This window comes from Ichthyophthirius multifiliis, assembly GCF_000220395.1.
Source record: "Ichthyophthirius multifiliis unplaced genomic scaffold scaff_1120509251114, whole genome shotgun sequence".
Classification (NCBI taxonomy): domain Eukaryota; phylum Ciliophora; class Oligohymenophorea; order Hymenostomatida; genus Ichthyophthirius; species Ichthyophthirius multifiliis.
Genome location: NW_004086191.1, coordinates 22,198 through 45,648, shown reverse-complemented (window position 1 = coordinate 45,648; position 23,451 = coordinate 22,198). Strand labels below are relative to the sequence as shown.

The following is a 23,451-nucleotide window of genomic DNA, read 5'->3' as shown; positions in this document are numbered from 1 at the left end:
TAAAAATATTTTTTTTAATTAATTTTATAAATCCAGATATACTATGACAAAAATAATTAACGACACATTAATGACCATTAAAACAAAATAACAGAATACACATAACATAAGAAATAATTAGTATTTTAATTAAATTTTTACTTTTTTTTTAATTTATTATATTATTATATTTATTTATTTTTATTATATTTATTATTTTTATAAAAGCTTTAACCAAAACCAGGAAAAAGACATAATTATTGTTGTGTTTGCAAATAATAATATGATGATTATTTAAATGTAATAAAAAAATATAAAAAAAATTATTTTATTTTTTTAAAATATTATAAATTAGCATGTCAAATCATAAAATCATAAAAAAATTTTAGAAACAATAAATTTACTTAACTTATAACAAATATAAGTTAAAGTATTTAAATCGAAATTAGATAAAACTAAATTTCTTAATTTTAAATATTACAATAAATAACAAACTCTGAATCTTTAACTGAATAATAGTATACAAACGATACATTTGATATTTTTGATGATTCTTATTAAAAAAATAATAATAATAATTATTAAATTCCTAATAAAATAGCTAAATTTGATAAAACTTTGTCTACAAAAATTAATGAAATAAACAATAATAATACAAATTTCTTATATGGATAATATTCAAATACTATTCCTTATAATTAATAAAATGCAGTAGGAGATTTTAATGGTGAGTTTAATTTTACTATTAATGGAAAAAGGAATATGTAGGATGCTAATTTAGAAAAAGAATGCGAAATAAAAGATAATATAAGAAAATAATAAAAAATAAACGAAATTAATAAAATATAAAAATAAGGTTAAGAATTTAATAACTTTTTTAAATTAAAAAATAAAGTATGAAAAAAAAAAAAAAAAATATTAGAAATCAAATAAAATAATTAAAAAATATATATAAAAATATTTTTTCATTATTATTAATTGTTTATTTATTTAGTTTTACTTTATATAATATTTTGAGGAAAAAAAAAAAATTATATATTTGCTTTATTATATAAAATTATTATAAAATTTAATTAATTATATTTATTTCTACATATATTTTTTAATTTTATATTGTTTAATTTCTCGTATTTTTTATATTATTATATTAAATATTTTCCTCTATTTTATATATTTAAAATAAAAATAATTTCTTTTATTAAAAAAATAATAAAATGAAAGAAAATAAAATAAAATATTAATATAAATATTATTTCATTTATATTATCTTCTTATAAATATTTTTATTATTTTTTCTTTCATAAATAAGAATATTTATCTATTATTTTAAATATTTATATTAATTTTGTTTAAAAAATATAACAGAATATAAAGAAAATAACAATAAAAATATAAAATTATTATTTTTATTTTATTAAACATATTTATTTTTATAAATCACTCTTTTGGTTTCTTTTTCATTCTTAATTAATTAGAATGTCCGCATTTTCTCTTTCTGCAATTAGTTGCTTTAGGGGGTAATCTTGCATAACAATCTCTGCATACTTTTTTTTCACAATTATATTTTTTTGCTAGAGCCGCAATAGTAGGTTCCATTGCTCCGCCTCTTAATCTTAAAACTAAATGGAGAGTTGACTCCTTTTAAATATTGTAATCTGAAAGTGTTCTTCCATCTTCTAATTATTTTCCTGCGAAAATTAATCTTTATTAATCTGGAGGAATACCTTCCTTATCTTAAATCTTGGCTTTTACGTTTTCAATTGAATCAGAAGCTTCTACGTCTAATGTAATAGTTTTTCCAGTTAAGGTTTTAACAAAAATTTACATTTTTTTTTATTTTAAATAATAATAAATTTAGTAAAAATATTAAAATAAAATTATCTTTAACTTTTATTTTATTTATAAAAATATATAATAATTTTATATTTTCTAATTTTTATTTAATTATATTTAAAATTTTTTTACTTTGAAATATATATAAATATTAAATATTTTTAATTTAAAAAAAATAAAGCAAATTTTAAACAGTTATAATAAATTTAAAAATTTGTAATTAATATAAAACCATTTTTTAAAAATTTAAGATTATTGGTTTATTGATATTAACAAAATAGTGAAATTCAAAATAAAATTGTAAAAAATAAAGATATTAGTATTTCATATTAATAGATAATAAAAAAAAATTAAGGGGAAAAATATTTTATTAAAAATAAATATTTAGTTTTTAATTTCTATTAAAATAAATTATAAATTATATTATCTTTTTTAAAATGTTTATCAAGAATATTATAATATTTTATTTTTAGTTTATAAAGAAAAAAAATTATATAATTATATAATAAAAATCTTATTAATGATTTAAAAATTAGATAATTATGAAACTAATATATATGCCTATATATATAAATAGTTTTTACTAAAATTTAAAAGAATAAATTCACAAAAACAGAAAAATAAGTATTTTAACATGAAAGTAATAAAATTAAAATTAAAGTTATTTTTTATTTATAAATTAAAATAAAAACAAAAAATTATAATAATAAAAATAGAAATTTTTAAAAAATAATAATTAATTAGAATTAAACATAATACATTAAAAAAGAAAAATGCTTAAATATATGCTGAATTCGAAAAAATATATTAAAATATAATTTATATTTATGACCTAAAATTTTATATTTAAATAATTTAAAAAATAAAAATGAGCAAATTATATTATAAAATAAAAATTATTAATAAAATAACAAAATCGTCCGTCTAAAAATACTAAATATGGTAAACTGTATAATGGATAGTAAGTAACTCAAAATATAAGCAGAAATTCCACCAAAAGAAAATCCAGAAAAATAAAGAATTCGAAGAATTTAATTAATAAATAAAGCAAAGAAATACGTTAATAAAAGATAAAATAATTTTTTTTAATTTTTAAGAAGAATAAATTATATAAAATTAATTATATATAAATAAAATAAAATAAATTAATTAAAATAAATAAATAAATAAATAAATAAATAAATAAATATATTGAATATATATTTCTGAAACCAATTTATTTTTAATAATATCAATCATTTTTTTTATAAATTTTTTCTAAGTAATTTTACTCAGAGTTGTACATATTCCAAATTATTTCATTATAATATCTTTTAAACTAAAAAAACTAAGAATAATATCTTATTTTTTTAGTGTTTTCTGGAGGAAAAATTCTTTTAAAATTCTGACCTTTTCTATAAAACTCTTCATCAGTTTAAAACATGACTTCCCAATCTTAATCACTGAGCAAATCAAAGCAATTATCATAATTTAATTCACTAATACATTTAATATCTCTGGAAAATAAAATTTTATTTTCTTCTACAACATTTATATTTTAATTTATTTTACTATATTATTATTATTATTTTTTATACTATTTTTTATAATAACCTTAAAATCCTACAATATGTAAAATATCACATATTAATGAGGTTTTTATTATTTTATCCAAAGGTGAAGTAGAACTTAAAGAAGGGCAAACATTTACTTCCAAAAGCCAAACTTTTAAATTTTTATCAACAAGAACATCAAACCCATATAATTCAAAGCAATTATTTCGATGTTCAGGTTATTTATTTATTGAGTTTAGCATAAAAGGTTCTACTGCAATACATGTTTTAATAATAATATCGTGTATTTGTGAAAATATTTTATTTACATCAATATTTCTTTCTTTCATTCTTTATTTATAAGTCCTTAATGACCATTTACTTCCGTTTTCAGAATTATTATTTTCAACTGTTTTAACAAAATTAGTAGATTTTTTGTTTACACTATAATTTGTTAAATGAATGAATTTTTTTTTTAGATTTTTAGCCTTACAATCATATTTTTATGTAGCGAATCTTACCAATCCATCTTCATAAATATAAATTCTTAATGGATCATAAGAAGTAACAAGAACATAAATCCTAAGATCGTATTTATACCCATTTATAAGATGAGGATTTTTAATGTATTATTATACAAGGTAATTATTTTATCTTTTTTTAGAAATATTTCCTTTTTTCTTCCCCATAAAATGCTGACAAATACGAATTCCTCTACCACATGCAGAAGCTACAGGCTTCCAAATCCAAATTTGTTTATTTTTTTTTTTATTTATTTTATTAACGAATGCTTCCCATTCACATTTTAATAAATAAGTAGTAGGCAAAAAATTATATTCTTTAGGAAATTATCTTTTCATTTTAGATTAACGCATCCATAATAAATCTTTTCTTCCTAAATTCCAACATCCTGGGAAATGGTTAGTTTTTTAAAATTTGTTCATTTTCTTAGTATTTCTCATTTTTCCTGCCCAATGTCCATTCCAATCATTGAGTTCTTATTAGCATTTTCTAAAACCTGCATTTTCAAAACATTAAGTAACACAATAAAATGGTTTTAATACTGAGCCTGTAGAATATTTTAAATCATATTTTTATATTATTTATTTCTCTTTTATTTCAAATGTTCTTGCTTTATCTCTTTTTTAATTACATACGCTTGGGTATTCAAAAAATATTGTTGCTGGTCTACCCTTATATATTGAGTATTAAAATATTATTGTTTCATTTTTTTTATTTTGAATAGGTATTTCGGGTATTTCGGTATTTTTTATTATTAAGCTACTTAAACATTATTCACTTTGATTTCTATGACTTATTTCTGATTAGTCTTTTATCATTTTTAAAATATTATTATCACTTTCGTCTAATACGTAATATTAGGAAGATTCTTACTCTTGCTAAGACACGTTTATTTTTTTTTCATTATTTTATTATACTTATTAGAGTTTCTCTGCTTCTTCTTCTACTTCTTCCAGAATTCTTTTTTAGCTGTACTTCAGTTCATTTTTTGTTAAACTATGTCTTTATTTTAATTATTTTATTACTTTTTTATTTACTTATTGTGAATTTTAGGCTACTTACTAATAAGAATCTGTTTATAATAATAGACTTGAGCTTAATTTTTTTTAAATTTGTATTAATTTATAATTATTAATTGATTCTTGCTTTTTATTAGTTTAAGCTTAATATTTATTGTTATTTCTAACAAGATTATTATTGCTAAAACAACCAATATTATTTTGATTATATTTTTTAAAATTATTATTATACAATTACGACAGTTATTCTTTATTTTTACTACTACTTTTATTTCTTTATATTTATGTACGAGATATTGAAGTAATTAATCTTTTACTCTAAACACTTTCATTTACTTAAAACTGTTTTTTCTAAAGGTCTTATATCTGTTCATAACTTAATTTTTGAAGGAGATTGTGATCTATTTTGTATTTAAAATATTTTTAATTGTTATTTGAATTTTGCTGATTTTAAAATAGATTTCCAAATTATAATTAACTTTTACTATGGTTTTAATGAATGATTTTTTTTCTATTATCTATAGATGATGTTATTATTTCATTATCTGATATTTTATTTTAAATTGATTTAACTTTTTAATAAAATTCATTAGCTGTTAATTATACTAAAGGCTTAATTGATTATGATTTATTTTCTTTTGATTGCTAAAATTAATATTAAAATAATCTTTACTGCCTGTTAATTATTTCTAATCAATTTTAGTTAGATTTGGATATATGGTAATGTTTGGATTTTAATTTTTTTGTCTTTGAATTATGTATCTATTACTCTATCATAAATTAATATTATTTGTATTTTTTTATATAGTATATAATTAATTAAATTCATTTTAAATTTGTTGCCATGTTTTGTTTGATTCTTATAATATACATTAAGAATTTTTTTTTGTATTTTTTATGCCTTTTATTAAATTATATTTTGATTCAAATTCTAAAAATGTTATTATGTTTTTTCATTCTATTTTGTATTTTATAAAAATAGGTTTTGCTTCTAATAAATAAAATTATTCATTTTGTTTCTTTTAATTTTATTTTTTTATTAAATTTATTGAATGCTTTTAAATTTTGATTATAAATTAATAATCTATTTGATTTTATTTTAAAAAATAGCATTTATAAAATATAAAAATTTAAAAATTATTTATTATAGTTTAGTATATTTTTTCGCTTGTTAATTTTAATTATTTTATTCAAATATATAATAAAAAATGTATAATTTATTATTATTTTAGGTATCATGAAAATTTTAAATTATTCTTCTAAAATTTTTATTTTATTATTTCTGTAATTTTTTAAAAAAATTTAATCAACAAAATTAAGGGTCGTTTATATCTATTTTTTCTCTCTTTTCCTTTATTGAGTTTTTTTTTTTAAAAAAAAAAATATGAATAAATATTATTTTATTTTATATGAAAATAATATTTTATTTAATATGGAATTAATATAGTTTACAAAAATTAATAAATCAAATAATTTTTAATTTATAATATTTTTATTTGATTTATATATTCGTCATATAATAATATAATACTATTTATTTTGGTATAATATTAAATTATAATAATATATAAATATTATTTAAATAATATCATTTATTAATATAATAAAAATCAAATCTTTAAAACTATATTATTTATTAAGAAAATCAAATAAAAAAGCAAATAATATGTTAATTAGCTTAATAGCCAATTTAGTTTATATAATAATTTTTATTTGACGTATTTATATTATTATCAAATATATTTAAATTAATAAATTGGTACTATTAATTGTATCTTCTAAAAAATTGATAAAATAAAGTTATTAATATACAAATAAAAATATTATATCATGATTTATTAATATAAATAAAAAGATTTTTTAATAAATATTTTTTTTTTTTTCTTTTATTTATAAATAAGTAAAATTTATATTTGCTCTACTTAATTTTATTACCTCTAATTTTATTAATAATAAAAATAAATTAAAAATTAAAATTAAAATTTAATAACATATAGTTGTTTGCTAATATTATTAAAATTTTAAAAATATATATTAAAATAAATATCAAATTCACAATATAAAAAAAGCAAAAAAAACATACCTTTTTTTTCATATTAAAAGAAATTTTTATTTTTAATAAAAAATAATAATACTTTCTTCTTTAATTTTAATATAATAAATAGAATTTTAATAAAAATAATTTTTTTTGGCAATTAAGTAAATGTAAAAGTAAAAATAAACTACAAAATATAATTATAATATTTAATTATTTTAATGTAAAATGAATACAAATGTTCTTGAATTATATAAAAATAGATAAAAATATATTTAAAGTAAAATAATTACTATTTTAATTTTAAATTAAAATAAAAAATTTGAATTATATTAAAGAAAAACTATTATTTTATTATTCTTCAAAAAAAATTATCTTATAATAAACACAAAACTAAAAACAAAACAAAAATGGAATCGTTAGTATCTTTAAATTCTATTATTTTATTTTTTGTAAAATTTAATAAATTTAAAGATAAAAAAAAAGAATACGAAAAATTATCTCTTAGAAAAGCTTGTTGAGAATAACAAATCAAATAATTATTTTTCTTAGTTTACTTAGATCTAAAATAGCAATTAATGTAATTACTTAAATATAAATATAAAATAAAAAAAAAAATATTACATTTTTTTTATTTATTTAATTTATTTATTTTTATTTTACAAAATATAAAAAATGATAGGCAGTTTGATAACTCCTTAAGTTTTTTGGTTTATAATATGTAATTAATATTTTCCAAGGTCTTTAGTATTTAATGGTTTAGAACCATTTGAATATTTAGATTATTAGATTTATTAGATTAAGTCGTCAAATCTCGTTTAAAAAATAAGAATAAATGATGTAAATTTAATAAAATAATTTAAATAAAGATTTTTTATTTTTTATAATTTTATATATTTATTTATCTTTCATTATTTTATATATTTAAATTTCTTTATTTATAAAAAGAAATTAATAGAAAATAACAAAATTATTAAAAATGATTAAAATAATGATATTTTATAATTAATAAAAAATAAAATATAGAATATATTTTCTTTATAAAAAATAAATAAAGAATAATTATTTTAAATAAAATTTGATTAATATAAATACGATTATTCAATAGAAGATGACTTATATATAATTTCTGTAAGATATGACTTAATCTAATTATACGATATAATAATGAAATAACAAAATTAAACAATCTAAAATTTAAATTAAAATAATTAAGTCATAAAAAATACTGAAGAATAGGTTTCTAAGTTAAATATAATTGAATAAGATGAAATAATTTAAGAAGAAATTAATAAAGATTCAAAGTAAATAGACTTAGGAAATCTTGATATAATGAAAAAGTTAGATTTAGATGAAATAATAATTTTATATAATTTATAATTAAATTAAATATAGGAAGATAATAATGATATAATTAAAAATATTAAACATAATATATTTTAAGAAACATAAACTGAAAAAAGAATTTATTAAAAATCTGATTTAGATTTAGATGATATACTTACAGACATTTAGTCATTGAATAGTATTGAGAAGGATTATCTAAAGCATTTGACACATATTTAGCAATAATAATAAGAGATTAATTGTGAAAAAACAAATAATAATTTATATGATAAACAAAATAAAATAAAAATTCATATGGAAGATGTTAATTGCTAAATATGTAATGATGGAGATTATGCAGATGATGATTTAATTGTCTTTTGTGCAGTATAAAATATACATAATTTTATTTTTATTTTTTTTAATAAAAAGAAATGTAATATTTCTGTTCATTAAAAATGCTATGGAATTCCTAAAATTCCTAATGAAGATTGGATTTGCGAATTATGTCTTAATTTTGGGCCAAACGGAAGATTTTTAAGATGCCCATTATGTCCAAAAGAGGCGGAGCAATGAAACCTAGTAAACATTGATATCTTAAGATATATTTTAGGATAAAAATCCTTAATATAGCTAATTTTAAAAATAATGTATGGAAATACAATAAAATAATTTGAAAAAAGAAGAAAAAATAAAAGAGAAAATAACATATTTTTAAAAAGATGGACTTTATTATGATTATTAAAACTTACTTAAAAATGAATAAGATTATTAAACTGAATTATTTTCTGAACCTTAGCCTAAATATATTTGGTGTCATATTTCTTGTGTTTTTTATATTCCTGAATGCTTTTTTGAGGAAAAATTTCTTTATAATAATATAAAAGGTTTAGAAAAAATAGATTCTTCTAGGTTTGAATAATAATGTTCTATTTGTAAATCAAAAAGTAATCTTTTTATATTATTGAGAATAAAATATTATTTTTATAATTAAAAATAAAATAAAAAATAGATGAAGGAGCATGTGTTTAATGTTCTAAAAATAAATGTATTCACTCGTTTCATCCTGAATGCGCGAGAATATAAAATATTTATCTTGAAATTTAGAAATATGATAATTAATAATTTATTATATATTGTGAAAATCACAAACCACTTAAAATTATAAAAGTTTTAGATAATAAAGAAAAGAAATATAGAGTTAATAAATAATATTTTAAAAAATTTAATATTTATATTATACATTTATTTATTTTATAAAATTTAATATATTCTATTTTTTGTTAGAGTGAAATAATGAGGTTTCTTAGATTTATTCAAAAGTCAAAATAACAAAGACAAAAAAATAATCAAAAGCTAAAGAAAATTAAATAAAAAAAACTATAAAAATAAAAAGAATAAAGTATAAACAAAAAAATAAAGAAATAACTAAGGAAAAAAAATGATAAAAAAATGATTAAGTTTCTAATAAATTAATTAATTTAAAACTATAAAGCTGATTAAGATATTATTTATCTAAAAAAAATATATGATATTAATAGTTAAAAGAAATAAGTAAATCTATTATAAGAATAAAACTAAAATAGCATTTTCAATATATAAAACTAAAATTAAAATACATAATAAATTATGATAAACGATAACAACAATAATATTATAAATAAAATTTAGAAAAACAAAGAAATATAATATAAAATAGTTAAATTTCCAGTTTATGAATTTTGTGATAATTTTAAAACTTTAGTAAATTAATAAGATTTTCATAAACTCATAAATTGCGAAGATAATGAATAGCAAAAATAATTATTTAAAAAATATTCAAATATATAAAAAACAAAAAATTAAAAAAGAATATTTTAGTTAATGCTTATTAATAAAATTGGGAAAAAATAAAAAGATTTGAATAATAAAACTACTAAAATTAAAAATAGAAATAAACTTTTGAAAATTAAAAAGAAAATAAGAAAAGAAAAAAAGAACAAAAACAAAATAGCTGAAAAAAAAGAATTGTAAGAAATTAGAAGACAAAAAAAACAAAACTAAATTAATAGAAAAGCCTTAAAATAATAATAAAAAAACCAAATTTAATAAATAATTGATGAAAAATAAAACTTTATTATACCAAATAATTATGAAGCAGTAAATGGTATTTTATTACAAACAAATAAATATAATTTAAAATTAAATATAGAAGATTCTAGCTAAGTTTATTGTGTATGTAGAAAAGCTTATACTTATGGAGATTAAATGATGGGTAATTTTTTTCAAATATTACATATTTTATTTTTACTAAAAAAGCCTGTGAAAGATGTGAAGAATGGTATCATTTTAAATGTATAGGATATCATGGTAATTTTTAAATGGCAGAGAAAATTTAATTTGTTTGTATGAAATGTAATCTGAAAGAGGATTATTTGTAATAAGTGGCAAGGTTTAAGGAATATGAGACATTATTTTAAAAATATTAAAAGAAAAGTTAAAAAATTAGAAAAGAATTCTTTAAAAAAAGAGAAATTAAAATATAATAAAAAGAAATTAATTATTAATAATTCAATGTAGACTAATAAAATAACAATTAAAATTAAAATTTTTAAGATAAAAAAGTAATTTTTATAAATTTTAATAATTTTTTATTTATAATAAAATAAATTAGATGAATAAAACTGATAAAATATTATTAAAAGATTCTTCTAATAATTCTGAAAATATTACAGTGTTATGTTAATAATAAGATAATGCAAATTTAATTTTATAATGAAGAATAATAAAGTTTATTGTTTTTTTTTTTATATATATAGTCTACATTATATTAAATATAATATTATTTTGTAATTTAATTAAAAATTAAAAAATATTAAACCCATATAACATATTAAAAGAATATTAAATTAAAATATTTATTTTGAATTTATTTGAAAATATTTAACTAAAATAAACATTTTAAGTTTATTTAAATATACTTATTTAGGTATAATAAACTTGATAATAATAAATATAAAAAAAACTTATTTTTAAAAAATATTCTGCTTTAAAGAAAAATAACAATAAAAAATATATAATAGATGGTATATATAATAAATTAAAAAAATCAATATATAAAAAAATTTAAATATTTAATTTTTTCCTTTTTTCATATTTCAGGTTTCATTATCTTCTATTCATCTTCTTAGACTAAATATAAAAATTAAAATATATAAAATTAAATATATATTGATAAATACTTTTATCTTAATTAATATTTTTTTATTTTGTCTTTTTCTTCTTAAAAATAGATTCCAAAAACTTAACATTTTAATTGTAAATAATATCATTACTTTGTTAACGCTATTCCTCAGTAACATTTTAAAAAATGTGGTAAGTTTTAATTATAATAGATCTTATTTTTAAAATTAAATTCTTATCTTCTAATTATTTATTAGTTTGTGCTTATTTCATACTTAATTTATACAATTCATAGACTTATTTTTATAGCCTATGAGAATCTTCTCCCTATTTAATAATTTCATTTAAAACGTTAGTCAAATCATTTAAAGTTATATTGAATAAATGTTTATAAATTCTATTTACTTTTTCAGTTTTATCTTGAGTTAATTATGCTACAAGCTATTTTTTTTATTTTAATACAAAAAATAAAATAAATAATAACCTTGATAATTTTTTTATTTAAAAGCATCAATTTTTCTAAATCATGCTATTATTTTAGTAAAAAGCTCATAAACTTAATATATTTGTATTTTTCTAACATAAAGCATAAATCTTTAGTAAATAAAATTGATAACTTATTATCTTTTTCAATTGGTTAGTTTTCAAAATAGGTATAAAAATTAACAATATCATCCAAATTCAAATTAAAAATTTCCCCAAGAAGTCCTGCTGACTTATTGAAATCTCCAGAAAGGAAATGAATGATTTTAGATGAATAATAAAAACTTCTAATCATAAATCTTTTATATTTGAATTTTTTTATATGTTACTTTTGTGTAATTTAACTAAATTAAAACAACATATTATTAATAATAAGTTCAATTTGTTATCCAGTTTCTTAAATTCTTTGAGAAAAATCTTCAACATCTTATTCTAAAACTACTGTTTTAGATAGAATTCCAGAAATAATAAAAGCTAATTTTTTAGCTTATTTATAGTTAAGTTTATTTGAATATTCTTCATTCTTATTATCCTATTAAAAAAATGAAGAAAGAGAAATGTATTTTTATTCAATATTATTAAACATTTTGGGCTCTATTTTTGTAAGAAAAGAAATTGTTTGTTAAATATCATCAAGTAAAATATTAAAAATTTCGTTTATATTATTAATTTTTTATATTTTTTAGACTTCTTACATTATTTTCTCCTCACAAGTACCATTTCCTTTTTTATACAAAGCAAGTATTTGGAAATATCTTTTAAATATTTTCCAAATAGAAATAATAAATTCACATTATCCTTCATATTCGTAAAATTCTCCTTTAAAATCTAAATCATCTTTAGCTTTTTCTTAAAAATTTTGTAAATATTTTAGCCTTTGAAAATGCATTTCAAATGTTTTCCAATTATATTTTTAATAATATATTCTAGTTACAAATAATTCCATTAAAATAACCATTCTTGGTTATACTTTATAATCACTTTAATGAATTTTCTCTACAATAGACATTATTCTTTATTTTTTCCCGAAACTATTATTTGTATATTCATTATCATTATATTCTATACCTAAGCTTATTACATATTCAAATTTTTATTCAAGGAGTTTTATAATATTTTACATTAAACAATTTTCTTCAATTTATTATAAATATCTAATATCTTCATTTTAAAAGTTTTTATTTATATAATTATATATTCTTTTAGCACTTAAATATATGCTTTTTAATTTTTATATTTTAGGATGAATATGATCAAATACTATTGCATCAAAATAAATAAATGATAAAGCTGAAAATACTTCTCCTAAAAAATACCATCCCATAAAATCGTTTTTCAATAAAATATAAGACGAAAACATTGTCTCAGCCTTTATTTTTTATTTTTTAAAAAAATATTTTTTTATTTTATTTACATATTTTAAAGCTTATCTTCTACTTTTAAAACTAGGTTTACTATTTTGATTAAGAATTTCTTAACTGGGATCATATTGACATAAAGCACGTCCAATAAGTAATAATAAATTAGAAATAAAATCATCTTTCTAAAGCTATTCGAAACAATTTTAATTATCACAAAAGCAAGAAGTAAGAGTCTTTCTTTTTATTGAATGGAAAAAGTTAGAAATTTTTTCATTTTAAAAGTTTCTTTCTGCAAAGAAGTCCAGAAATTAATTTTGTTTTTCTTTAAAATTTTTACATATAGCCCATTTGCTTTCATTAGCTTTAATAAAATCGAAAGCTCCAATAGAAGCTTAAATCATTGACAAAGGAAAGACAAAATTAAGTTTACAAAAGCAATCCTGGAAAACGATTTTAACAAATTTAACAAATAATTAAATTTCTTCCATACTATGATAATTACAGACTCCCACTTCATTAATATTAGCATATTTTTAGGTATGAACTTTAAAATTGCATTTAACTTTTAGCCCATAATAACATTTATAAATACTTTTTAATATATCCAATACATAGTTTTCATCTAAAATATCTTCTAAATCACTATTATCTTCATCAAGTTTGTTATCATTATTGGGAATGCTTTCTTATTATTATATTTCTTCTTCCATTACTAAGGAATTATTATTATTATTATCAATACTTTTTTTTGACAAGAAGGATTCTTTTATAAAACCAGACTCTCATAATGTTCAAAAACATGCTTAATCAAATAATTAAAATATTAGAATTAATGTAGACTTTAGTAAATTTCTTAATGAGTATTCGGAGGCATAATTTATACTAAATCTTGTAAAAAAGACAATAATAAGCTTATTTTCTTGGAATTTCCTTAAGCCAAATAAATACTACAAGCTACATAACTAACAAAGAGAAATTTCAAAGACATTTCTGAGCCTACAAATGCTTTAACAATTAGCATTTTTAAAATTAAAAGGCTAATATTTTATATAGCTTGAATTATATTTTATTATAAATTTTAACAATTGTTTTAGATAAAAGATATAGGAAAAGAAATTATTATTTATTTCAAAAAAGATTCAATATGAAATAGCTAATACAAATCATAAATATGCTTTTTGTAATCTTGAGCGTTTTTTTCACATTAATGCAAATATTAATAAAATATTTTTGATATTTTTTCTACAAGTTCTTCATTTATTATTATTGAGTTTTTAATATTATTTTCTTCTTAAATTGTATTTATAAAAAACAGCTAATTTTCTTTATTTTTTTCTAATTCTTCTTTAAATTTATTATTTGATATTCTTTCTTTTATCATACTTTGATAGTCTTTATTTAAACTTTTGCAATTCAACCAAAAAAGACTCAAAATAGTATCCTTTTCTTATTTTTATTCAATCTTATTTTCTTGTTAGAAAATATCGTTTAACTTAAATAATGCTTATTCACACATTTCATAACATTAAAAGTCTTTATGAGTAAAGTAAATGCATAAAGAGTAATATATCCTTGCTAATTCTACATGGCTATTAGTTTATGGTTTGTAATATGTAAAAAAATAAAATTATGTTTCTTAAAGAACTTTTTTTATTATTAGAGATTTTTCTTCGGGTAATTCTTTATTTTTTTATTTTTGCATCAGCTCCTCTAACAAAAGTTCAAAAACAGTTAAAATGATGTTATCTTTTTCTTAATTTTAAGCCTGAAATCCGTAATATTTTAAGGCTCTATAATATAATTTAAAGACTAATTATTTACATTACTTACTGTTATTTGTCTAAAAATCATTTAGAAGAATATTTGGTGTATAGACAAATAATTATTTTTTATTTTAATAAATTCCATTTTCTATATAAGGTATTAGTTTTGATTATTAATTATCTTTGTTTTCTAAAAAATATTTTAATATGTATTCTACAGCATGTATTAAATTTATAAAAGGGCGTTGTTTAATTTAAAGTATAAATTCAAGAAACTAATCATTATAAAATTTTTCTATTTCCTTTACTATTTAGTCATTTTTATATTTTTAATTTGTTATTTTTTCAATTTCATTTTCTAATATTTCAGAGCTTAAGTTTTAGCTTTTGCTAAATTTTTCTTCTCTAAAAATCATAGAGTCAAATATCTAGTCGAAATTATTTGGTTTATCATAAAATTAATTATGTAATAAAGAAAGCTTTTCTTTTAAATTAAATGATTATTTTTCTTTCAAATATTATTCAAATTTTGTGTTTGCTTATTTTACTTAATTATTTTCTTTTATTCGGTTGCTTTTTTTAAACTATAATGTATTATTATTATTATTATTATTATTATTATTATTATTATTAATTATTTTCACTATTACTTTTTTATTCTTAAATATTACTATTATTATTGCTATTATTTAGAGTTTAATTATTTTTACCTTCATTATTTATTATTTTTATTTCTGATTCTCTTTTTTCTTTTATCCAAATAAGTGTATTACATAAGCCATTTTTATTTTTAATAATTTAATATATTTCTTCAAAGTTTTTTTCTTTCGAAAAATTAAGTTTTCCTTTTTATGCCCAGAAAAACATTTTAATAACTGCATTAATAATTTTAAGAAAATTGTTCCAAGTTAGTTTATCTATATAAATTGTAAATTCACTTTGAGAAGTTAAAGAATAAGGTAATTTATTAAATATTTAATTATTTAATTATCTCTCTTTAATATTTTTTTTTCTTCTAATATATTAGAAATATTTTGAAATTCCTTATCTTATAACAAATCATTATTATTAAAAATATTATTATTTGCTTTTGCTTATACCAATTTTTATGTATATTATTTAAGTTCAGTATTATGCTCTTTATTAAATTGATTATTAATTTAATATTCGACCCTCTAAAAAAATACTTAATAATTTTCTTAAAGGAAACTAATATGGGTTAATTATTAATAAATCATATTTTAATAAGATACACCTGGCATATATTTCTAGCAATTTCTAAATGCTAATTCTGCTTAAGCGAAATATCCTTAAAATCTACATAATTTTCCTAATTTGAACCAATTTTTGAAATCTTATTCATATAAGGATAATGCTTTAAATAAATAATGAATGCTTTCATTTATTAGTTTCAGCTCTTTTTCGTATACTTCGCTTAATGAAATGAAAGATGCATGTCTTAGATCTTTAAAATCTTATTCTTAAATCATTTTATTTTATAACAATTTCCGGATTTTATTAATACCAGATTCAAATTAACGTTTTTCGAAATCTTTTAAGCACTCTTAATATTCTTTTATTAATTAAGCTTCTTTTTTTTCCCTTGTAAAATTATTTATGTTTTCGTTTTCGTTTATCATTATTTTTTATTTTTGAACTATTATATTTTTTTGAAAATATTCTTTTTGGTTTTATTTATTACACGAAGTAAATAATTTAATTTTAATATTTATATATTCACTTTTTTTTAAAAAATCTATTAAGCTAAATAAAATATCTTATAAATTAATTTTTAAAGTTTTAAATTATTATTAAAAAAATATAATATAAAATTAAGATTTTACAATATGAATTTTTTATAAATTTAAAAACAATTTTTGATAAAATAATATAATATATTTTTAATAAGAAAAATATATAATCTTATTTTATTTTATTTTATTATTTATTTATTTTTAAATTTGAAATTAAATTTTTAACATTTTATTTATTTTCATTTAATTAAAGGATCTTTTTCTTCAAAATATATTTCTTCATCTAAATCACTTTCATCAGATTATATAAAATTAATTTTCTTTTTATTTTTAGTTTTTTTCGGTTATTATTCCTTTAAATTTCTTTTAATTATATATAGAATATTAAAAATTTAATCATATAGAATATTAAAAATTTAATCATATAGAATATATAAAATATAATTATATATTTTTATTATATGTGTTTTGGTTTTACTATAATAAGTCTTATATTTTCTAAAGTTTTTTTAATTTTTTATCTTTTTTATTATTTTCTTTTTTTACCAATCTTTTAATATTTTTTTATTTATTTACCATTTTTTATTTCTTTTATTATTTCATAGTCTTTATTTAACTTAAAAAAATAAAAATTAAATTGATTTTAAATAGAATTATTAATTACTTAGAAATTTTTAATAAAACCTAATTATTTTATTAATCTTCAACAGCATTTACCTATTCGAAAACCTTTAATTCATTTTCAGGATCAAAATGATAAATTATATTATATAACCAATTTTTATCTGGAAGAGTTTCTTTTGTTAATCCAGTTGGCTTTTAATCTAATTTTTTAAGCAAATTCTCTAATATTTCTAATAATTATTCTTCAGTTTGTGAACTATTGGTAATTTATATCTTTTATATATCTTTAGTTTATATTTTTAGGCAGGGGGAGTTATAATTTAATATTTAAAATAAATATTCTTTAGTTATTGCTTTAGATGAAATATCAGGTATATAATAAACTTATTTAATATAGTCATAAACTTAATTTATACTCCTTAATACATTATAAAATTAATCAATACTGAAATTTTATTAATTTAACATTTTTAATATATTTTAGTAGTTTTTTTTTAGGTTAATATAAATTAATTTTTTTATATAGATTAGGAAATAATTATTTATTTGCTAATTTGGACAAGTTGTTTTTATTATTTTGGTATGCAAATATTTATAATAAAAATATATTTAATATAATATATAATTTTTACAGATTTTTCTATTAATTATTTTTTAATTAAATATAAATATTATATTTAATTTATTAAATATATTTAAACTATATATAAATCATAAAATTTATTTTTATGATATATAATATTTTTTATATTTATTATATTTTTAATAATTTTATTTTAATTTATATTTTTTTTCTCTCATAAAAAAATTATATGTTTATTATTATATATTTCATTAATATAAAATATTATTAATTAAAATTAATTATTTTTTGTTCACTAGAATAAATATTTTTTAAATATAAATAGGAGGTTAATACATTGATTAATTATATAAATTAATTAAATAAAAATTATTTAATATTTTAATTATAATAATTATATATATGATAATTTATATATTTAATTAAATATTTTTTTATTTAATATTTCGTAAAATACATATATATATATATCATATATTTAAATATTCATATTATTTATTAAAATAATTAGTACATATAAATACTAATTTTATAAAAAAATAAATATTTATTAATTAATTACCTTAATATTCATTTAAAAAAAAATTACATACAATATTCTTTAATTATTTTTGTTCTTTAAAAAAAAAATATAAGCATAAAAATTTTAATTAATAAATCATTATTAATATGGAAAACGATTTAAATAACTGTTTTATATGTAGAGAAGATCTTTCAAAAATATTTACATAAAGAAAATAATGGTAAATAATTTAAAAATAATATAATAAAAAAATAAATATTTAATTTAAAAAATAAATAGTAATGAATGTAATAAATACTATTGTTAAAAATGTTTAAAGAAAAAATTAGTTAATAAATAAAATGTAGAAATATAAATATGTGAATTATGTCGTTATAGAAATTTATATTCCAAAATTTTATAAAAATCTAATATAAAATAAACTTAATTAACAAATTAAATATAGAGACTTAATTAATAATAAAAAGAATATTAGTTAGATTTAGAATTTAAAAAAAATAAAAAATTAAGAATTACTTGAAGAAATAAATTTAACTTAATAAAATAACAAAAATATTCATTAAAAATAGGCAGATATATAAAAAATAGAATAATAAAAAATCAAATTAGAATCAGAAAATAATATATTAACTTAATAAATATAAATAAAATAATAATAAAATTAATAAAATTTAAATAAAAAATTAGAATGTCAATAAAAAAAATAATAACTTTAAGAATAATGTAAAAATAAAAAACACTAATTAAGAATTTTATTTAAATTATTTTATATCTGAAAAAAAAAAAAAAGATCAATAATTAGAAGATGAACTTACTTTGGTGTAAAAATAAGTTAAAATAAAAGAAGAAGAAGGCAGTGATTTTTTATTTAGAAAATAATAAACTCTTAAATTTTATACTTCAAATATTTTTAAAGATAGTTATATAGAATCCAAATTTCATTCAAGATAAGATTAATAATAAGATAAAACATCTATAATTAATAAAAATAGAAAACAAGTTAATGATAAATGCTATTGTTGTATATATTGAGTGTATTTTCTATTTTAAAAAAAATAAAAAATAGAATGATTTAAAATTAGATAATTTATTAAAAAAAATATATTAAATATTTATATATACTAAAGTTTTAATTTACCTTATTTATTAAATAAAAATTAAATATTATAAATAGAAAACTTATTAAAAATTTTATAACCGTATTTTTTTTTTTATAAATATTTAATAAATTAATTTTTGTAAATATTTATGAGTTATTAACCATTAAAATTAAATAAAAAAATAATCTTCTTAAATGAGTATTTTTATCGTATATAATTTAAATATATTAAAATATTATTTTTTATTATTATTGTCATTTATTAAGTTTTTTTTTAAATAATAATTTCAAATTTGTAAAAATTAAAATAAATAAAATATTATAAAGACCGAATTCTTTTAGAAAAAATGAAAATAACGCCATTAAGTGAAAACAGTTCTTATAATACATAATTTTTAGATAAAAAACCATTGGAATTTGACGATAAAAGTACAATTATATTTTAAAATTCTGTTCAAAACTATTTAAATAATAATAATAATAATTGTTAATAAACTAAAAATTTTTAAAAAAGTAAAGATGAAAATATAATTTAATATATAATTATACATTTAATATTAAATAATAATTTTATTAATTAAAATTAATATTTAAATTTATAATTAGACACTAAAGATGAGAAAAAAAATGGAAATTTTAAAGATGTTTTAATGAATAATTTTAAAATTTCTTAATAAAATATAAATTTATTAGACTAGTTGAGTTGCGTGAATAAATAAATTAAACAAATCGAATAAATATTATCAAATAATAACTAAGAAAATGAAAGTATCAATTATTTTTTTTATAATTGTTTTAATATTATAAAGATATTGAAGAAGAACATTTAAATGAAATTTTATATTCAAGATAAAAAATAATTAAGGAATTAAATAGAAAAATTTTAAAGTATATATTATATAAATATGGACAGAAAAATTAATAATATTTTAAAAAAATATATATATTCATAAAAAAAACTAAAAACAAAAAAGTTTAGAAGAATAAAGAGAATAATAAAAGTAATAAGATAGTTAAATAATAAAATAAATAGATAATTAATTTAAACAAGAAGAATAGTAATTTAATAAACTTTAAAAAAAGAACAATATTAAATTATAAGAAATTGAAAACAAAATAATTTATGAAAAAGAATAGTATTAAATTGTAAAATGATATACATTTTTATTATTTTTAAATTTATATATTTTATTTTAAATATCATAAGCTTTTGGAGAGGAAGGCTTTTGGAAAAGAAGAACTTATATCGAAATTAATGTAAAGAGCAGAATTTGTAGTTTAAATGGAAGATTTGGAAGAAATATTTGAAGATTTTAGTTAAAAATATTAATAGGAAAGTAAATTGTATTCATAAAAAATTAAACTAAAATAATATATAAGCAATTAGAAAAGCTAAATAGAAAATATGTAATAAATAAAGAAAACTTTATAAACGTAATAAGAGAAGATGGTGCAATAATTATTTTTGTAAAATGATAATTTATATGAAAAATATATTTAAAATAAAGAAGATTAATCAGAAGAAATAAAAGAAATACAAAGTAGCATTAATTGTATAAAACTTCAAAAAAAAAAATAGATGAAAAAATAATAGAAATTGAATAAGTAATATAAGAAAGTATCGAAGATATTAAAAATAAAGAAAATTCAGTAATTTCAATAAAAGAAGAGCTAAATTAATACATTTTAATTTAAATTTAAAAAGCTTTTGAGGAGTATATGCTTTAGTAAAAAGACGTTTTTGAAAGTATTTATTAGAGATATGGAAATAAAGCCTTGGAATAAATAAAAGATGAATAATATAAATAATTTAAAGATATAATGTATAAAAATTAAAAAGATAGGCGTTTAAAATATAAGGAAATAGTTAAAAAGTTAGAATTTATATAATAAAATATTCATATAAATATATTTTAAGTAGAAAATTAAATTAGTTAGGATATTTATTTTGTAGAAAACAAAATCGACATATCAAAAAGTTAAATGTAAGTTTTAGAAAAAAATAAAGAAATAATTTTGGAAGAAAAACGTAAAATTGAATAAAATCAAAAATAAATAAATGAAAGAAAAAATTAATTAAAAACTTCGAAATTATCAAACTTTAATATTTATTAAAAAAAAGAGCAGAACTTTAATAATAAATTTCAGAAAATGAGGAAAAAATCAAAACTATAGAAGACAAAATTACTTTTTAGAAAAAGAAAAATATTAATATAGACACTAATTATATTGAAATTCACTTAAAAAAGAAATCAAATAAATAATATAATAACAATCAAAATAATTTTAAGATTTAATAAAAAATAATTGATTAATTACAATTATAAAAATTTTAATTAGAATCTAAGTTAATTGAACTTAATTATAATTTATAAAATAATAATGAATTATCGCCACAAAGTAGTAAAAATATATTTAGCAGTCAAGAAAATATTCACTAAAATACTTTTAATGAAAGCTTTTTACTTAATCATAATGAATAAAATCTTAAAACTATTACAGAAGAATAAGTTAGTACGAATAGAATTTAAAATAAAAATAATATAATCTCTTAAATCTAAAATTTAATTAATGGCAAAAGAAATAAAAGATGTAAAAGCCTATTACTTGATAAAGGGCTGTACATAAACTAAGAAAATATTTGTCCAAATACTTATTTAGGCAGAGTTAAAACGTATGATAATAATATTAAAAGTACATAAAATAAATCATTAAAAATATAAACTTTTAATAACATTTATAAAAACAAAACTATTATTTAATAAAATAACTAATAATAATAATAATAATAATAATAATAATAATAATATTATATTTAATAAAAAACGTCGAACTAAATCCGAAGAGGGGCATAATTTAAAACTAAAGACATTAAATTAGGCTAGAAAAACTGTACATAATATCAATAATTAAAGTTTTGAATATATATAAAAGCTTAATAATTCAAACAATAATATTTAAATATAATAATAAAATTAACAATATAGCTAATATTATTCATAAAAAAATTAATAAAAATAAAACTTTTAATTAAATTTGATGAAATTGTCTACACGGGAATCTTAGTTTTTATTTTCTCTTTCAGAAATTTTACATGGAACTTTTATTTTGAAAAAATTTTCATAATTTTAAAGTTTGAAATAGAATGTTTTTAATCCTTTTAATTGTGATCAACTTCCTCCTGAAAATTGTGGATATGGACCAAGATTTATGTATTTAAATAAAAATTTGTAAAAAATAGATATTAAGCATCCTAATAAAGGAGGGATTGAATATAGTATTAGTATTGGAAGTATTCTTAAAATTATTGTGCCTACAAGTACTAACGATTTAATTAAACTCTAAAAAAATTTTGAAAATTTTAAATTAAAAGGAGGAAATGTGGAAAATATTAATAATTTAAATTATTATTCTTTTCACATTATACTTGATAAATATGGAGTTGTTGAATTTGTAGCTACTTCTTTTAATATTTTTCTATTTTGGACTTAAGGTATTTAATAATTGATTAAATTTAAAAAATCTCTAAATAAATTAAAAAATTAAATTATCTGAATATCATCTTTTTATTTGTATTATATTTTATATATTTTTATCAAATATAAAATTCAATGTTTTTTTTTTTTTTTTGGTTTTTTATAAAATAAAATATTATTAAAATTTTATTTTAATTAATAATATATTTTATAAAATAATAAAATATTTGACCATAAATTATTAACTATTAAAGCTACTCTAATAATAAATAAGTATTAAAAAAAAAATGTATTCTACAATTAATAACGATTGTGCTTTTATGTAGGATGAATCTTAAGATTTTTTGTTAGAAAAATTTTAATCAAACTCAGCTAAT

General features: G+C 15.9%; 3 protein-coding genes across 3 annotated transcripts, besides 25 other annotated features; 1 reads left to right on the top strand and 2 right to left on the bottom strand. All coding sequences in view use genetic code 6, as the record gives it.

Moving 5' to 3' along the window:
* Positions 1 to 143: 143 nt before the first annotated feature.
* Positions 144 to 202: a microsatellite.
* Positions 152 to 202: a microsatellite.
* A 588-nt stretch (positions 203 to 790) lies between these two features.
* Positions 791 to 829: a microsatellite.
* A 244-nt stretch (positions 830 to 1,073) lies between these two features.
* Positions 1,074 to 1,128: a microsatellite.
* A 288-nt stretch (positions 1,129 to 1,416) lies between these two features.
* IMG5_143180 (ubiquitin, putative) lies at positions 1,417 to 1,806 on the bottom strand (the record flags this gene model as incomplete). Its single annotated transcript, XM_004031258.1, has 1 exon — positions 1,417 to 1,806. The coding sequence occupies one exon, from the start codon at positions 1,804 to 1,806 to the stop codon at positions 1,417 to 1,419; it is 390 nt and encodes a 129-aa protein (XP_004031306.1).
* Positions 1,807 to 2,686: 880 nt separating this feature from the next.
* Positions 2,687 to 2,723: a microsatellite.
* A 193-nt stretch (positions 2,724 to 2,916) lies between these two features.
* Positions 2,917 to 2,964: a microsatellite.
* Positions 2,939 to 3,001: a microsatellite.
* Positions 3,002 to 3,043: 42 nt separating this feature from the next.
* IMG5_143170 (tubulin-tyrosine ligase family protein, putative) lies at positions 3,044 to 4,684 on the bottom strand (the record flags this gene model as incomplete). The annotated part of the gene is made up of 2 exons (XM_004031257.1): positions 3,044 to 3,687; positions 4,051 to 4,684. The coding sequence occupies 2 exons, from the start codon at positions 4,682 to 4,684 to the stop codon at positions 3,044 to 3,046; spliced, it is 1,278 nt and encodes a 425-aa protein (XP_004031305.1).
* Positions 4,685 to 6,275: 1,591 nt separating this feature from the next.
* Positions 6,276 to 6,320: a microsatellite.
* Positions 6,282 to 6,330: a microsatellite.
* A 1,459-nt stretch (positions 6,331 to 7,789) lies between these two features.
* Positions 7,790 to 7,847: a microsatellite.
* Positions 7,848 to 8,561: 714 nt separating this feature from the next.
* On the top strand, positions 8,562 to 8,822 carry IMG5_143160 (PHD-finger family protein, putative; the record flags this gene model as incomplete). The annotated part of the gene is made up of 2 exons (XM_004031256.1): positions 8,562 to 8,633; positions 8,679 to 8,822. 2 exons carry the CDS (start codon positions 8,562 to 8,564, stop codon positions 8,820 to 8,822), a joined length of 216 nt encoding a protein of 71 aa, XP_004031304.1.
* Positions 8,823 to 10,745: 1,923 nt separating this feature from the next.
* Positions 10,746 to 10,795: a microsatellite.
* A 623-nt stretch (positions 10,796 to 11,418) lies between these two features.
* Positions 11,419 to 11,456: a microsatellite.
* Positions 11,420 to 11,457: a microsatellite.
* A 4,150-nt stretch (positions 11,458 to 15,607) lies between these two features.
* Positions 15,608 to 15,654: a microsatellite.
* Positions 15,655 to 17,142: 1,488 nt separating this feature from the next.
* Positions 17,143 to 17,220: a microsatellite.
* Positions 17,221 to 17,288: 68 nt separating this feature from the next.
* Positions 17,289 to 17,347: a microsatellite.
* Positions 17,348 to 18,116: 769 nt separating this feature from the next.
* Positions 18,117 to 18,157: a microsatellite.
* Positions 18,130 to 18,184: a microsatellite.
* Positions 18,185 to 18,432: 248 nt separating this feature from the next.
* Positions 18,433 to 18,475: a microsatellite.
* Positions 18,442 to 18,474: a microsatellite.
* Positions 18,476 to 18,722: 247 nt separating the features above from the next.
* Positions 18,723 to 18,796: a microsatellite.
* A 318-nt stretch (positions 18,797 to 19,114) lies between these two features.
* Positions 19,115 to 19,180: a microsatellite.
* Positions 19,132 to 19,170: a microsatellite.
* A 3,177-nt stretch (positions 19,181 to 22,357) lies between the features above and the next one.
* Positions 22,358 to 22,407: a microsatellite.
* Positions 22,408 to 23,232: 825 nt separating this feature from the next.
* Positions 23,233 to 23,295: a microsatellite.
* Between the last annotated feature and the right edge of the window lie 156 nt (positions 23,296 to 23,451).